Genomic DNA, 18,040 nt, shown 5'->3' with positions numbered 1-18,040 from the left:
AGGCAAGAGATTGGGTTTGGTCAAATGTTGTATGATTGAGTTGTGGTGTTAATGGCAGTGGGACAACTACAGCTACCACTCACTAGGCAAACTCTTTTTTACTTCCTTAAAATTTAAATTATTTAATTAGTTTATTATCAAGAGGACAAAAAGAGTCATGGTAGTTATGATTGTATCATCCAAGTTGAATAAGGTTAGAGTCATTTCTTCAATTAATTCATTATATGGTTGTTGCAGCTTAGTTTTTCAACCTTGGAACAAAAGTAATTTGAAGCGTGGACCTTGACCGGCTTTACATTTTTTGTTTGTTTTCTCCGCATATATTATATATAACAAGTAAACTTTCTTAATCTTTCTGGTATAGATTTTAATTCCCTAACATAAAACTACATCTTCAATCTTTAATAAACTCAATTTGCTTCACCCATACTTTTGGATTTTCTTTACCATATTATATATATTTTTCTTTTCTATTTAGATAGTAAATTTCTTTTCTTAATAAAAGTAACAAATCCGAAATCTCTCTCTCTCTCTCTCTCTCTCTCTATATATATATATATATATATATATATATATATGTTAATTTCTAAAATTTAAAATTTTTTGGACACATGTGCTTAATTTTTGACACGTAGTATTTTTATGTTGACATGTGTACTATTTTTGACACATAGGATTCAATCTTATGTGTAATTTTATCATTTTTTTGTTGGTTTATTGATTAATAAGTTACATTTTTAATTAAATATTGACTCTAATCCTAAAAAAATAGTATAACAATTATATTTTAAAATTATATTAACTAATAAAAAATTTTATAATCAAATAATGATACTAATTCTATTCTAAAAAATAACATATTAATTATATTTTAATGTTATATTAACTAATAAATTAGTTTTCAATTAGATTATAATTTTAATTCCAAAAATAACACCTTAAATTATATTTTAATGTTATATTCAATAATAAATTAATTTTTAATTATATAATAAAATTTTAATTCTAAAATAGTAATATCAATTATAGTATTAAGTTATATAATATTAAAATTAATAAATAAACATTTTAAAAATAATTTTCATATAATTGCATTAATAAAAAATTTTAAAAAAAATAAAAGAACATTTTAAAATAGTAAGTTTTCTATTATTTTTTAAAAGATTATAAATTAATATTAAAAATTAAATTTTTTGTTAAATTGTATCTATCAACTTAATTTTATAATCGAAATAATAATAACAGTCATGTAACACAGGTAAACAACTAGTTTAAAATAATTTTTGGTTAGTTTTAATTTTTAAAAGAAAAGATAACTAGACATATCCACTAACGATGGGATTATGAAAATAAATTTTTGATGATTTTTATCTACACCAAATGTATACATAAAGAATAAAGAAAATTAACTCATATTTTTTACATTTTGACATATATAATTAATAAATAATTTATTATTTAAAATTAATAAATAATCAATTATTTCAACTCTAAAATAGGTGTTATTCTTTTTAATATATAAACTTTATTTCAGTAATGAAATCAACATATCATCTTAATGTTGTTAATTTTATTGATGTTTTGCATGTTTTTACAAATATAATGTTATATTTCACTCGCGTTTCTTCTTACCACAGTGAATTAACATTGGTATGAGAATAATATTACATTTTATTGACGAATTAAATACATATACAAATTTTATTTAAAAGAATTATTTTATATTTATCATATAATGTTTGATTAAATGTATAAAATTTATTTAAAAATTTAAAATTTAAAATTTAGCATTCTAAAATGCATTATATAGTACTAAAATATCTCTTTTAATTTTATTATTTATTATTATTATTTATATATTTATTAAATAAAATAATTTTTTTTTATAAATTTCAACAAACATTTATTTAGATTTAAGATTTGGGGAGTGAATTGGATCGCGCTGGGAGCCAGTCAACTACAGATAAAGGGTGAACCTCCAACACCACCTGCCCAGTCTTATGTTCAGTACCAACACGCCTCTCTTCCAGTGAGCATCTGCATCCCTGACCACTCAATCTCCAACCTCTTCACTAACAGCCACGACCGCTGTCTCAGAAATTTGAGTTGCAAAAACACAATTCAGAAAGGACATTAAATATTATTTCAAGACAAAGGGGAAAAGGGATTGGAAGAGAAACCTTGCACGGTTTTAGGACATTGCACTTTGTAGGCCGACTTCAGAGTACAACCTCAATAGTTGGTTGCCCAAAACATAAACAAATATCATCCAGCCAAGAAAGAAAAAAAGAAAAGAGTGTTTCTGCCATTAATTATCTGATCTGAATGACCTTTTGGTAACAGTAGTGCTGCTTGCACTAGTCCTTGTCATGCACGAATGAAAATGTCAAAAAGAAAACAAATGCAATATTAAAATAACTGGAACTTATTTCTTCTTTTCTGTTTTTTTTTTTTTTTTTCATTTTGTTTTCGTAAATCATACACCGTAAATTTGGAACACTTAATGATACATCTTTCCCTAATTTATTTATTCTCATGCAAATTCGCATTGCGAAAACCAAAGACATTGACTTCTGAGGGTAGAAAGACAAGGCCAAGGCCTAGGACTCAACAGAGCCCGAAAATATTGTTCAAAGTTCTAAGTTAAAATTGCGAGTAATCTGGCATTAAACAATGACTTCATAGACAAACAGGTTAAATTGAAGTTGCATTGCACTTTGTGAGTTGAGTCGGCTAAAATGAAACTGAGAATTTTAGCAATTTTTTTGTAATATAGAAGGATTTACGATTCTATTTAAAAATAAATAAATAACCAATTATTGAAATGTAAAGCCCCGATTTCCTTGGATTAACCCATTTTGGCTTCGTTCAGCCGAATACTAAACGAAATTATTCCAAAATCAACGGTTGAGCTAAAAATGAGGGATCAACAAAGTTTGCTACCCATTTCCATATCAGAAACTCATGGCTCTGTTGCCGCCAAGTGATAGATGGGTCTGATCTCTGATTGATATGAAAATCCAGCTCAACTAACAATCATTTTTCTTTCTCAAATCAAAATCAAGTGTATAATTTCGAATGAATTAACCCAAAGAACATTCTAGCTAGACTAGACTTGCCAACCTTTGGTACAACATAATAAGGAAACACTGTCAAAACAAAAGGCAACAAAACATATGGCAAATCATTTCTAAGATACTGACGCACTTCCATGGGGCCACTAGTTTGTGAACTTTGCAAAATCTTCACTTGAGTGGAATGAACCTCGACGAGTGGGTAGCACCAATACCAGGTCTTCCATGCTTAACAGGCTTGTAGGAGATTGAGAACTCGGCCAAATAATGGCCTATCATTTCAGGCTTAATTTCAACCTGATTAAAGGTCTTGCCATTGTAGACACCAATAACACTTCCAATCATTTCAGGCACTATGATCATGTTGCGGAGATGAGTCCTGACAGGCTCAGGCTTCTCACCAGGTGGTGCCTCTCTTTTCTGCAAGAAAAATTTCAAGAACCTTTTAACTTCATCTTGAAGTTCAACAGGAACTCATGCTAGCATCAACTACAATACAGATATCTAAAAAATTATTTTGAGTTGACATATCTTCACCAGAATATCTTTCCTTTAAAATAATCATTTCAAGTTCTTAACCAACATGAGAACAATTCAGCCACAGTAACAATCAATTTCTAAATATTCTAAGGCTTTGCATATTATGTAATGCAGGACATTTTTTACAGGTTGGCTTACTCGGCTTTCATGGAAGCTTCTTCAGCAAATACTAACAGATGCAATGCAGCATCAACTTCCAAGTTCCAAGTGATCTTGACTATTTTATGGAGGTTATCGCATCCATCAGATAGAAAGTCCTTGCCTAATATTGGAAGGACAGTACAAATCCCTATCAAAGTGAAAGGAACTCACAGCCTAAAAAACATTGATTTACTTATTCATCCCATAAGATAGGGGAACACATCTAAAACACAACTGCAAAAATGACTTCTTGCTTACGTGCAACCAATTAATACAATGCAACAAAGAGAAATTCCAACGCTTTTTTCTTACAATACAAACAGGGCAAAGTTCCCTTCATTCAAAAGAGACCGTGCATTAATGCTTCAAGCGTCATTAAGATTCTTTATTCTTCCACCGCATCTTCCCAAAATTCGCTTTGAATTTTGTCTTTCTAAAACTCCATGCACTCACAATAATACAACTGCCTAAACTTCCGCTAAATGCCTCACAAGAAAAGGCACCTTAAATCAAAACCTAAACACTCACCTTAGTTCATAGTCCATCCCTAAATCAGACCATGATTGTCTTTCTCCAATGAGTCGAGCCATTTGTTCCATCTTCCTCTTTCCAACAGTCAAACCTTCTTACTCTATCCCTATACCAGAATCTGTAGAATTCATAAATAACTGCATGTGCACTATCTGCCAGTTCAACCAATCATTCCTATCAAACACAACAACTCAGGTAACACCCAACTCCTATTTCCTAAGATAATAGTAATTAAACAAACGATACAGCTACTTCTTTCCTGCATGATGTAACTCTTTTGGCCCACAGGTACATCATACAGTCAATATCAATTCAGCTGGTTCTAGTGCTACTTAACCTGCAAGATCTAGGAGGTTGATAACTAATAGCTTGTTAAATTTCTCATCAAGTCACTCTCCCTCAATATATAATAAACTCTGAGATCTTGACTAAATTCCTTGAATCCAAAACTGAAGGATACTAAGCAAGTATATCCACAGAGATAAAACAATCAGAAGATAGGAAAAGGCTGATTCTAAAAGTAAGTTACCAAGGGAAAACTGGAAAAGGGGTAGGCGAAGGGCAATGCAAGAAGGGTACATAAGGCGGACAAGCTTCATGCACTTGTCAAGAATTCCAATCTAATGCATCACATAGATAATCTAAAAAGTAATAACAACATGCCATTAGCATGAAAAAACTATCCTATTATTAGCCAAGAACAATGTAAAACGCATAAAACAGCAAGGCATATTCCACTATAACAAAATCAAATCAACCGAAAAGACGGTTAAAATACAAAACAACGAAAAAACAGAAAAGCATACCGCCTTGCGAAGCTTCTTGATGAGAGCCATTGGCTTCCTCTTCAAACCACGCTGAAACCTGAAATAAAAATGAAAACAAACAAATATATATAAAAAATTTCACTATCTAAAGAAACGGAACAGTGGTAAATACATAAATTACTGATGTGTAGTGACCTTCTGCGAGCACGTGCGGTAAAAAGTTTAACAAGCTCATCAGTAGACATATCCAAAAGAGCATCCAAATCAACTCCTCTGAAACTAAACTTCTTAAACGTTCTCTTCTTTGGCTGTCCAGGAGCAGCAACATCACCGTCAACATCCGCCTGTTTATCATCAACACATATTATCGAATGAGCGCATAAATATTCAAATATCATGTACAGGTACCTAATAATAACAAATGAGGCAAATGAGCTATAGAAGTTCAATATCGGCTTGTTCGTGTTCTCTCACCATGGTTACAGATTGATCAGAAGCAAAACTCTATTCTTCGTGAGGCACTGGATGCGTACTCTGTGATGTCTAGGGTTTCGAGGATGCTAAATCTATATTTATATGGCACCCGTTAAGTTTATGGATTTCGGGTATTTCTTTATTTGACATGCTCCGATTATAAGTATAGGCCGGGTCTGGTCGAACTCTGGACCCGGCCTGCCCAAATATCTGAGCCTTTTCTTTTTAATTACTAAAGAAAAGAAATTACATGTCAGTCTGAGAAATTTCTGGCCGAGTTGTGCGGGTAATCAAGCCATGATAAGAACCAATTAAAATGATCTTTTAATGTTTCGATATTTTTATCCCAATTAATGTGACAATTTTATTTATTGCGGCTCTTTTCCATAATTATCATGTTTGATTATAAAAAATATATATATAGAAATTATTATGTCATATCAATTGGTATAAAAATAAAAGATTATGGGTCATTTGAGAAATGTTGAACTATCTATGAATGTAGTTTAAATTATTCTATGTCTAACTACATAAATTTTAAAAAATCTCCTATTTTCAAATAATTTCTTTAGAATTTTAATTTTTGATCTAGAAAATGAAAAGTCCAAATTCTACTATTTTAAAAGAAAATTAGATTGTTATAATAATTTTTTTCATTTTAATATTGTCTCTAATAAATTTATTTTATTTTAAAATTATAATTAATTAAAAATTTATTATTTTTATGTGTTAATTCAATTAATAAAATTTCAAAAATTTATTAATTTTATGAATTTTAACATCTCCACCTAAACGATGTCTAAATAATATTAGTATGTTGTCTTAAATAATAGATAAAATAATTATCTTAGTGATAATTTATGTTATATGCTTATAATATTGATACAACCCATGCCAATTAACTCACATTTATGACAGATTTGTGGCAACTTCTCATACTAAAGTTGATTTGATTATCCTGCCCTCTCTTATAATCTGTATTTACGTCTTCTAACTTTTAAAAATATACACTTTTATTCCTCTTTTTATATATATCGTTTATTGTAATAGTCTTTATGTTATTAGTATATTAGTTTAATAAATTTTAAATTGGTCAAAGTATTGAGTTGTCACATTTTATTAACTTATGACATTTTTACCTTTATCTAAGTATATATTAAACTCAAATTTGTTTTAGAATGAAGTAAAAATATTTTTCATTTAAATTAGAGAAAAATACAACACTTTATTTTCTTCCATCTAAAAAAATAAAATTCCATAGTTAAAAAAAAAGTAATAAAAATGTAAAAACTTAATAGTCTTTTTCAATAATTTCACACAATACTTAACACCTAACTAGATGTTTGTTAACACCAGAGATAAAAGTGCATATTATTAAAAAATAAGAAATATAAGTGCAGGTTATGCCTAATCTCAATAGGGTGTTCATAAATTCTCCTTTCATTTTCTATTTACAAAGTTTTATAGGAATGGAATTGTTAATAATTATCAATCATAATATGTTGAACAAATCGTTAGTCGTAATCAAGCATAATATGTTGAACAAATCATGTTGTATAAACTGAATTTAACATAGTTCTATTCTATTAGGATTACATATATGAACTAAAGACTACTAACTGAATTCTAATAAGGAAATTATATTAAGATACATGGAATATTTTTAAAATATATAATATTAGATAAGATTATTTTTTATAGGATTGAAGGTCCTTATATAAACTGTTTTATTCTAAATAGGAACAGGGTGATTTCAAAATTCTACATAAAGGAATCACCATAATACTTACATCCATACAATAAACTGTTTTATTCTAAATAGGAACAGGGTGATTTCAAAATTCTACATAAAGGAATCACCATAAGACTTACATCCATACAATATACTCATAATTCAATTCTTTTTTATTCTTAAGATCTCTTTGTCAATTTTGCAATCAGAATGAACACATAGCAAGAATTGTTTAAACTCAAGTTAATCATAAGATTACTATTGCTAACTGACTATCATTTTACTAGTTATCAGTTAATATTCACCATTACTTTAATTCTTATATAATATTTATGTGACATCCTGGCCTAGAGAGCGATTCGATAAGGGCCGGAAGTAAACGCCGAGGCAAAGAAAAGATGGGATACCTGGATAAGGAGCGGCTTCTGGCAAGCTTCTAGGATGGCAGCACTCTAAGGTACGGGGGTATATGAATGAATCAAATTACACATTGAAATGGGGTGGGGAATGATTAATAACATATATGTAAAGAGTTGGAACTAATCACATGAGGGGTTTTTTGGTTGTTTGGCTGTGGAGTTGTAGGAACTCTGAAGTTAAACGTGTTTGGTTCAGAGAAATTCCAGGATGGGGGACCTCCTAGAAAGTTCTCGAACCCGCCAAAGGGACAAAACTATGAAGCTAGTGGAGGGCCAAAGCGGACAATATCTCATGTGATATAGTTCCCGGTCATTACAATTTCACTCAGTAAAATCATCTAACACATGAAATCAGCTTCCAGTAAGAGTCTAAATAATTCTTTAGCAATCACTTTCCTTATATTTGTGATCATTTAGAGTGAGATAGAATTGATAATTTATGTCATATTATATATAATTGTGTCATATTAAAACACATATATAACATGAAGATGGTTAATCCAAACACGATGACGGTGTCAAAACTCCAAGTATGAACATATCATTAAGTAGATTATACAAACATGACTCTTACGAAAATTTCGATAAATTGATTTTTAAGAAATTTAGAAAATATCTTTTAAATTTGTAGATTTTTTAAGATTTAATTCATATTTTGATCTTACAAATTACTTTAATTGTCTTTTTAAACAAAAAGGTGATGCATTATAAGCGGGAGTTCCCTTCTTTCTTCTTTTAAGTAATTTAAGATTCTTGCAATTCCATATGATTACCATATATATATATTTATTATTATCTTTGAATTTATTATTGTACTCCCATAGCATTATCATTGCAAAGACTTCATGACATATTATAATTTAAAATTTACTCTTTAACATATTTAACATTAGAGATTTTAAATTTTAAATATATAAATTAATTAAATATTAATTTATATATATCTATTCGTATCAGTACTTGTTATGTCATGTGTCGATACATTAATTTAAAAAATCAAACATGTCATTTCGTACTTTAAACAAGTTAAATAGATTAATTCATTTAAATCTAGTGTTTTTAACCTATTTATAACTCAAATATATTTATATTAAATCCAATTTAACTCCATCGTTTACCCAACATAAGGAGAGTTAGGATTTCATTCCTTCATAATGAATAAATTACTTTGAATGCACCAGGGAATCCAAAATTCGCCCCTACGTGTATTCTCCTCATTCCTAAAATTTATTAGAAAATAATTCCCTAACTTGATTTTAGTAATTTTGAAGTGCTCCTTCAAGCTCACAAGCATACATATTAATGTAATAATATCTTCACATTCTTACTAGTATTTATATAAAAAAAAAACAAATCAAACAATCTGATAATACTTTGCAAAATATCTTGCATTTGTTAAATAAACGAGAAAATAAAATAGCCATCATAAATGTAAGGAAGAGGACAAGTAAAAATCTTTATCAAAGAAAAGATTGAATACCAACTCCAGCAGAGGAAAAACATCGTAAAAGAGAAGAAAGTAAAGATTTAAAATTAAGAGAGTGTTTAGTTCAGAAATTTAATACAGATGATAATTGTATCTCGTTGAACAACTGTATTAAATCATTTGGTAAAAATTTTAAAAATAACATCTGATAGCTAATCTAGGATATATTTGGTTTAACTAATCAATGCAACTAGTAGCTGATGGCTGATAAGTTAAATTGTTTGGTAGAATTTTATTAACACTTATTGTTAGTGATGTGTTTTTTTAGTACTCGCAAGTGCACGAATCGTTTTTATAGTAAGGGTAAGTTCACCACGAGGTCGATCTTTCAAGGAACTATGAGGCCACTTATTATAAAGACTAATTATTCACATAAAACAATAAAAGTAAATCTAAACATTCTAAATCAGTATGTTGAGAGGGTAATAGTCATAAATTAAAGTGACTAAACAATAAACAAATATGCAATGCAAATGCAAATGCTTATGATCTAAAACTATATGCTAAAGGTAGTATTTAATCTAGTCATTTATTTAGTAATCTCCTTATTTTATTTTAAGTCTAGATCTAATGAATGAGACGATGATGTGTCTTTTTTCCTAAGTCACCTAAAGCTAATGATGCAACCTATGTTTCTTATACCAACATAGATTAAAGTAAAAATGATATTTATAATACTTTTAAACCTAAAGATTTTCATAACAATTACTATTGCTAAATTAATATGACGGTTAACTAACAATAATAACTGAAACTAATAAAGATATGAAGGTAAAGAAATCATTCATTAAATAAATAAATAACAAGGTTCATACAAAAGTAAAAAGACCAAACTAAACACTTATGAAAATTAGCCTAACATATTTAACCCAATGATCATGGTATTAAATAGAAAGACAAAAAATAATAAAGTAAAAACTCCCTCTAGATCAAGAAATTCTTCAAGTAGGAAAAAGATTGGTCCTCACTCTTTACTTCTTGAAAAGCTCATTAAATCCTAAGAAGAGTAATGAAAACTAAAACTATATGTTTATGGAAATTGTAGAGAATTATGGAGAGAATAATGGTGGCAGGTGTAGAGAGCGTGTAGGAGAAAACTCTCATTCTTTTTTTTTTTTTCTTTCTTTTTCTTTTTGAGGTTTTGGAGAGATTTATATAGAGAAGAGTCTTCCTTTAAATAATTCACTCTAGAGATAAGTATACTAATATAAATCTATCTAATAGATAAGACTTTAAACATCTTTATCTCTACAAAATACTATCCCATAAATAACTCTTAATATAAATTATAATAATTATACAAAATGACTAAAATATTCCTTGGACCTTTTAATTAGTAGTCCATGCGTCTTAATCTTGGGCCTTGATACGAACATGTTCCATTAAGTTTCTTTTAGCTCCATATTTTCCTGTTTTTGCTAATATTCCTGAAAATAGACAATTAAACTCAAGTGAGATAAAAACATATATTTTCACCATTTTAGATATAGAAATATATCATTAAAACTCTAAAATACCCTTAAATATCTATACATAATTTGGACCGATTAGTTAGTATGTTAAATAACCATTGAAGGTATAATGTATCGTTAAATAATATTATATTTTATTATATAATATTTAATGATACAAATTAATAAAAATATCTTATAATAATTAAACATTTTATAATTATTATTTTAGCTCAATTGTATTTATTATTAAAAACATTTATAAAAGTTATTTTAAAAGTAAAAATTTAAATGTAAATTCTACTAATAATAATTTCTAATTTTAAATACCATAATTTTAAATATTATAATTATTTAACTATTAAGAATAATTTTAAAATAATTATTAGTATTTTAAAATATAAACATTTAATTATATGAAATCAATTTAAAAATAAATTATTATTAATAAGGATAATAGTGTCCAAATAAATAAAAGATTAAATTAGCTATCAACTGACATGAAAAAGCTCTAAAATAGAACTAATATAATCAACAGTTGATTAAAACTAAATCAGCTATCAACTGTTATTTCTTAAGTCTTTACCAAACGCTTTAATATAGTTATTAAGTGAGAAATAATTATCAGCTGCATCAAACTTCTAAATCAATTACCCTCTTAGTCCCAATTAATTGTTAATTGTATCAACTCTATTTTAGAATCTTTTCTTATCAGCTGATAGCTGACTTGATTTTTTTATTTATTGGGACACTATTATTTTTGTCAAAACTTATTAATAATAACTCATTTTAAATTGATCTTATATAGCTAAATTTTTATATTTTAAAATAAATAATTATTATTTTAAAATTATTCTCAATAGTTAAATAATTATAATATTTAACATTATGGTATTTGAGATTTAAAATTTTTATTAGTAGAGTTTAAATTTAAATTTCTATTTTTAAAATAAGTTTTATAAATACTTTTAGTAATAAATAAAATTGATCTAAAGAAAATTAACTATAAATTTATTAATTATTATAAGTTATTTTTATTAATTTATATCATTAAATATAATGTAATAAAATAAAACATATTTAATGATAAATTATATTTTCAATAGTCATTTAACATATTAACAACAACTGCTAATAAAATTTTACCAAACAATTTAATTTATCAGTCTTTAGCTACAAACTGCATTGATCAGCTGAAACAAATAGGTCCTAAATCTTTATCCATTTCTAAATCCATACGTCCAAACCGCTCAACCATTTGCACTTGCTAAAATATCTTTCACAAAATAGTTATCGTGTGATTTATTAAAGGAAAAATTGTAAATTTTTTATCTTAATTTCTTAAACTTTTTTTGTTTCAATGTTTAAAATAATTTTTGTTCAATTAAGTCTTTGAATCTGCAAAAATTATTTAATATAATATTTTTAATTAGTTTTATAGATTAAAATACTTATATGACTTATTTTGAACAATAAATTGATTTAAATAATATTAAGTATAATCTTATATTCTCTTAGTTTTTCTTTTTTCTATCAATTTTTAGGAATATTATTCTAAAATATTTCATTTACTTTTCAAGAAATTAAAAAAATAAAATAAAATTCTCTCTTTCATTTATCAAAATAAAAATTAAGAAAAACTAAATGCTATTTTTTATTATTTTATTTTCTTACATTCACTTAAAAAAATAAAAATAAAATATATTCTTTTCTCTAAAAAGTACATAAAAAAAGAAAATTAATCTAATATACTTGCTTTTTAAGTGTTAAAAAAATTAATAGAAAATATAAAGAATTAAAAATATAAGAAAAATAGGATAAATCATATAAAAAATTGTGACTAATGAGAAGTAAGAATTTATATATGAAAAATAAAATAAATTATTACTCTAACATGTAAAACCTACAAAAAATATTATAATATACATAATTAATAAGTTTAATTACTTACTTCAAAAAGTAATTCATATATTTAAATAGAAAAAATTAAAATACTAAATTCGTAATTATTTCAATTTTGAAATAGTAAAAGTGTAATAGAAGTAAATGGTATTAAAAGGAAAAAATGCATTGCGTTTTGAGATTATCTTATTTTGTTTGTACATTTATAATTCAAACTTGATAATTCCTTTTGCTCTCCAGCTTGATTATTAAATTATTTTTCTACAACTATTTTTTTTAAATTTAAAATGAATTAACTTTATTAAAACTGTGCTATTTTTTCTGATATAATTGAATTTAATCATTAAATATCATTCTCATTTTCTGACACGTGTTTTCTAGGTTTCCTTATAAAATATGTTTACGATTTTACGATTTATTTTTTAAAAATTCTTACTTATACATAATGTATTTACTATAATAAATATAAGAGTAACACACACACACACACACATATAGCCTCCAAAGTTTGCTACAACGCAAGGGAGGATTCTAGAACATTCTAGAATCATCTGGAAGAATCTGGAAGCATTTAAAACATTCTAGAATCATTTGGAAGAATCTGGAAGCATCTAAAACATTCTAGAATAATCTAGAAGCATGTATAATGTGTAGATAAGTATGGAAGTGTGTAGAACATTCTAGATACTTAATCTTAGCTATTAGATAAAATGTATCCTCACTGTCCATTGAGGAGGTGGAAGCCTATATATAGCTTAGAGATTTCATTTGTAATCATCCAGTAGAAATCAAGATATTTCTCTTTACAAAAGCTCTCCAAGTTGTCTCTAGCTCTTTAGTATTGAATGATTGTCATATATACTCTATTATTTAAAACTAATAAATATGTATCAATCATCTATTAGTTTGATATACATATAATAATATATATAGAACTGTGCAAGAATTTTCCTTTTTATTTTATTTTATTCTGATTGTATCATTGTCTTTTTTAAATTTATCAAATTAGCACTTAAGATAGTTTATTTGCAGAGTGCTACTCTGGTCCATTTTGGGTTAATATTGTAATAAACTACAAGTTTTATAGTTTAAGGGACAATATATCTCATACAATTCTAAGAACATTGTGCTTTAATATATTTTTAGCACAATTTTAACTTAAATAGGAATGGAATTTAGTAGAATACATGTCTTATAAAAGGTAATCGAATCCAAACTTGTTTTAGAATAATAATTATCCGGAGATTATTCTAAACTTGTTTAAAAATGTAACTTTATTATACGTACCATTCAAATTTGATTATATTTTATTTGTTCATAGATGAAAAAGTAAAAGTAGGACTTAATAATATGTATTGACATATTTAAATTTTCTTTTAGCATTTTCAAAAGGTAATTTCATAAAAATACTTTAATAATCTTGTAACAGCTTTGGAGAGTTCAGTAAAAAAAGTTCACATTAAATATTGATCCAAATTCTAATTTGGCTATAGTAAATATATTTTCACTCAAGTTATACTTTTTTTATCATATTTTCTCCTAGCACAATTCAAATGGTTTATTATACATATTTATCAAAAATTGAATTGATTTTATTAAGGTAGAAGTTGAATGAATGAGAGAACATAGAACCCAACTAATAGATTTGGACTTGGATCTTACCAATATCAAAATAATTAGAGCTAGGTACTTTGTTTGTTGGATAATTATTTTTATAAATTATTTTAGTGATGTGGGATCTCTAATACTCTCAAGTGTAATTGAAATTTGACTTTAACGCTTAATATCACTTGAACTTGAAATTCTCTTCCTAAAACTTGAGATTAAACTTAAAGGCAATGGCAACATCTACCCTACCTGCTGGGACTAGACATTTAGATGAAAAGCTGAAAAATTAAAAAAACCAAACTAGACTTGCTTTAATATCAAATTATAAAATTGAACTGATTTGATTAATGTGAAAGTATAGAATCCGACTAATAGATTTTGATTTAAATTGAATAAATATCAAAATGACTGTAACTAACCGTTTAATTGGTTAGATGTTTATCTTTATAAATTATTTTTATTTCTTATTCCTTAGAAATTGAAATCTCTCACAATATAAGTGTAGATCTATATAGCTTGAGAAACTAATAGCCTAACCCGATAAAGTCACTGGAATACAAACAATTTAGTAAAAGTAACATTTTCTTATATGTATATGAATTATAGAGTGCTTAGTTCATTTATTCACCAACAAAGTCAAATCTATAAATTGATTTACATTTTGTCTGTTTGATTAGCAATGCAATAGATTTGGATGTAAAAAGAATTTTAAGTGTTACTAGTAACCATTTTAAATATTTACCAATCCTTTATTCTATACTTGCATGATGCGATTTTAATTCATAATTGAATTAGAGTATGTGTAATCTTTTTATTATAGATTGACAATCAAAGAAATTTCAATGCATAGTTATCATATTTTTAAGTCATTTCAATATGTTTATGTTTTGTATTTTGGAGTAGTTCATGAAAGGTGTAAAAAAAGTAAATAAAAAGTCATATACCATATGATGAATTTAAAAGCTTAGAATTACTAATCTACTCCACTACCAATTCAAATGGATGGATTTATGATATAGTTCACATGTTGTATGTTTGATGAACAATGCAAGTAGTCTAAGTACAATAAACCTAAAGGTGCACAATTTCTCTAACAACTACCCTAAATTTTCACTATTGCTTTAGTCCATACATGCACGAAGTGATTTTAACTCATAGTTGAAAAGAAGATATAAAATGTTTTTGATATTAATTCAACAAATTAAACATAAATAAATACATGCTTCTTACATTTTAAGTCATTCAAATGTTTGCATGCCTACCCTTTTTAAAGTAGTTGGCAGTTGATGTTAAAAGTAAATAAAAGTCATCATGCAATCTAATTAGCATGCTACATTAGTTTGATGTATACTAACATCATATAATTATGAGATCAATATTATAAGCCGCCATAAAATTTTTTATATAAGAACAAATTTTAAAAAATTATTCACGTGATAGAAAGATATATTAGTTTTTTTACGAGAAATGAGTGAAAAATTCTCGTAAGAAAATAATATAAGTTTATAGTCAGATAATTGTATAAATTACCTTCTTTGGTATTGATGTTTGTTCACATTCTATACTTACATTGGTAACCATTTAAATGTATTAGGAATTATGAAGTAATGAATCATGTTATTTTTTTTTCAAATGCACATACCATATATACATTAGCCTACTTGATATACTTATAATATATGTTCAACTTTAGTCTCATTCGCATCAATAATTTGGCATTCAAAACTTATCGGATTTTCGCGATTCTTCGATCAATATGTTCATTTACTAAGCTATTACCAAATAATACAAAAAAATCCAGAATTGAATCAAGGCATTCTTCTAAAATATCTGAAAACCACAATAACATCAAATGAAACCCTAGTTTTGACCTTTGTGGCTTCTAACTCAAAAATCTCCCAAACTACTAAACCTCACAAAACGTGCCAGGACTCATTGGAAAGCTTATGTAATAAGCTAAAAAATGCAACAAACCTTACAAAATTCCGTCGAGTGTAACTCAAATTAGAGCTAAATAAATTGAGCTTAAAAGCACAACCATACAAACTTTCCCATCCATTCTTCCTAAACCACATCCATTCACACCCCTTCTGTCTAACATTATCAACCGTAGATAAACCCATTATCCAATGGCTATTATTTAAACTTGTAAAATGAAGCGATCCGCGTGCTAGGGCTATTAGCCAATCAGAGCTCGGCTTTTGGATACTCTCTCACACATACTTGACTATTTAAATCCCTTTCATTTCGTCATCTTCTCACACGCTCAGGAAAAAAAAAAAAAAGAAAAACAGATAAACAAAATCACCAGGACAACTCAATTCCTTCTTTAGATCCCAAATTCAATCCAATTCTTCTTGAATTCTCTAAAACCCTAACCCTAGATTTTAAATCTAATGGCAACTGAAGTTCCAGAGCTTCCTGTCGAGCCTGTTCCTGAACCTGAAACCACTGAGCCAGCTGAGGAGGCTCCTCCGGCCACCACCCCTAAGGCAGCTAAGTCAAAGAAAACTAAGGAACCCAAAGCCAAAAAAGCTCCTGCTGCTGCTGCTGCTACTCCTAAGAAACCTCGTCTCCGTAATCCTTCCTCTCATCCTCCTTATGAAGAGGTGCGTATTATATCATTAATTCATGTGGTTCTTGTTTTGATTTTTATTTTTGGCCAAGTGTAGATCTGATTTGTAATTTTTATGCCCTCTTTACAGATGATAAAGGATGCTATTGTGACATTGAAGGAGAAAACAGGTTCAAGTCAGTATGCAATTACTAAGTTTGTTGAAGAGAAGCATAAGCAGTTGCCAGCTAATGTTAAGAAGCTGTTACTTTATCATTTGAAAAAGCTTGTAGCTGCTGGTAAGCTTGTCAAAGTTAAGCATTCGTTTAAGCTCCCCCCTGCCCGGTCATCAGCTTCTAAGCCGGCTACTGCTAGTCCAGCTCCAGCTAAGGCTAAAAAGAAATCAGCTGCTTCTGCTGCAGCTAAGCCTAAGGCTAAGACGAAGGCTACAAAACCCAAAGAAGCTAAGAAGCCAAAGGCTAAGCCAAAGGCCGTAGCTACTAAGCCCGCTGCTAAGGCTAAGCCAGCTGCTAAAGCTAAGCCGGCTGCTAAAACTAAGCCGGCTGTCAAGGCTAAGTCGGCTGCTAAGCCAAAGGCTGCTGCACCTACTAAGGCTAAGCCAGTTGCGAAACCCAAGCTGGCTCCAGCTAGGCCCAAGCCAAAGGAGAGGCCGGCTAAAGCTGCAAGGACATCTACAAGGACAACACCAGGGAGGAAAGCTGCTGCTCCTAAAGCAGCTCCGCAAAAAGCGGCATCTGCAAAGAAGGCACCGGCTAAGGGTGTGAAGCCAAAGAGCGTCAAGTCGCCGGCGAAGAAAGCTGCTACTAGGAAGGGGAAGAAGTGACGACGACCGCTGGTGGTTTAGTTTCGGCAGTAGTAGTGGTTTCTAGGGTTAGTTTCTGTAAATTTGGTGGCTTTGTGGGTGTATTTGGGTCCATGTATGCCCATTTAAAAGAAAAGACATCGGATCTTAATTTTTTTATTTTTTTTTTCTTTTTTGGTTTTAGGGATTTGAAACAGTATTTAGTGTAATGATGAAGAATGAATTAATGAGATCAGTTTTACAGTTATGTTGTGTTTTATTTGTTAAGCTTGTCTCGCACATTTTATTTAATTAACGGAGATGGATTAAGGAAACAGTGGCAGTTATTTTGTGTTATCTCCCACAAGTGTTCATTCATATGGCGCCATGCCCGTAAATTTGATGTTTCGTTCTGTCAATTGGAACATGATATACTGACTAATGGAAAATCGTTGGACGAAAGAATCAGGTCAGAGGGAGTCTGGTGAGTGCACTGCATGCTTAAAGGGTTTTCATTTTACCGAACTACCAATTAGTAGCAGCCTCCTTTTTCACGGCT

The 18,040-nt window shown here is 28.4% G+C and overlaps 2 protein-coding genes across 2 annotated transcripts; one reads left to right on the top strand and one right to left on the bottom strand.

The window, feature by feature from the left end:
* Nucleotides 1-3,025: 3,025 nt before the first annotated feature.
* Nucleotides 3,026-5,687, bottom strand: LOC8274744 (40S ribosomal protein S15-4). Its single transcript, XM_002520950.4, has 4 exons — nucleotides 5,528-5,687; nucleotides 5,249-5,397; nucleotides 5,093-5,150; nucleotides 3,026-3,494 (listed from the first exon to the last, which is right to left on the bottom strand). The coding sequence occupies exons 1-4, from the start codon at nucleotides 5,528-5,530 to the stop codon at nucleotides 3,246-3,248; spliced, it is 459 nt and encodes a 152-aa protein (XP_002520996.1). The 5' UTR covers nucleotides 5,531-5,687; the 3' UTR covers nucleotides 3,026-3,245.
* A 10,679-nt stretch (nucleotides 5,688-16,366) lies between these two features.
* Nucleotides 16,367-17,749, top strand: LOC8274745 (histone H1). Its single transcript, XM_002520951.4, has 2 exons — nucleotides 16,367-16,734; nucleotides 16,831-17,749. Exons 1-2 carry the CDS (start codon nucleotides 16,522-16,524, stop codon nucleotides 17,521-17,523), a joined length of 906 nt encoding a protein of 301 aa, XP_002520997.2. The 5' UTR covers nucleotides 16,367-16,521; the 3' UTR covers nucleotides 17,524-17,749.
* Nucleotides 17,750-18,040: the final 291 nt, after the last annotated feature.

This window comes from Ricinus communis, chromosome 1, assembly GCF_019578655.1.
Source record: "Ricinus communis isolate WT05 ecotype wild-type chromosome 1, ASM1957865v1, whole genome shotgun sequence".
NCBI lineage: Eukaryota > Viridiplantae > Streptophyta > Magnoliopsida > Malpighiales > Euphorbiaceae > Ricinus > Ricinus communis.
Note: the sequence above shows the minus strand (reverse complement) of the source record. Positions and strands in the feature narration are given on the sequence as shown.

Bases quoted from the DNA above. Each gene is read 5' to 3' on its own strand.
- LOC8274744 (XM_002520950.4), bottom strand. The intron at 5,151-5,248 runs GTCACTACACAT...TTTTTATTTCAG, and splicing joins ACCGCACGTGCTCGCAGAAG to GTTTCAGCGTGGTTTGAAGA. The intron at 3,495-5,092 runs GTATGCTTTTCT...TTTTTCTTGCAG, and splicing joins TCAAGAAGCTTCGCAAGGCG to AAAAGAGAGGCACCACCTGG.
- LOC8274745 (XM_002520951.4), top strand. From the start codon at position 16,522: ATGGCAACTGAAGTTCCAGAGCTTCCTGTCGAGCCTGTTCCTGAACCT. The intron at 16,735-16,830 runs GTGCGTATTATA...CCCTCTTTACAG, and splicing joins CTCATCCTCCTTATGAAGAG to ATGATAAAGGATGCTATTGT.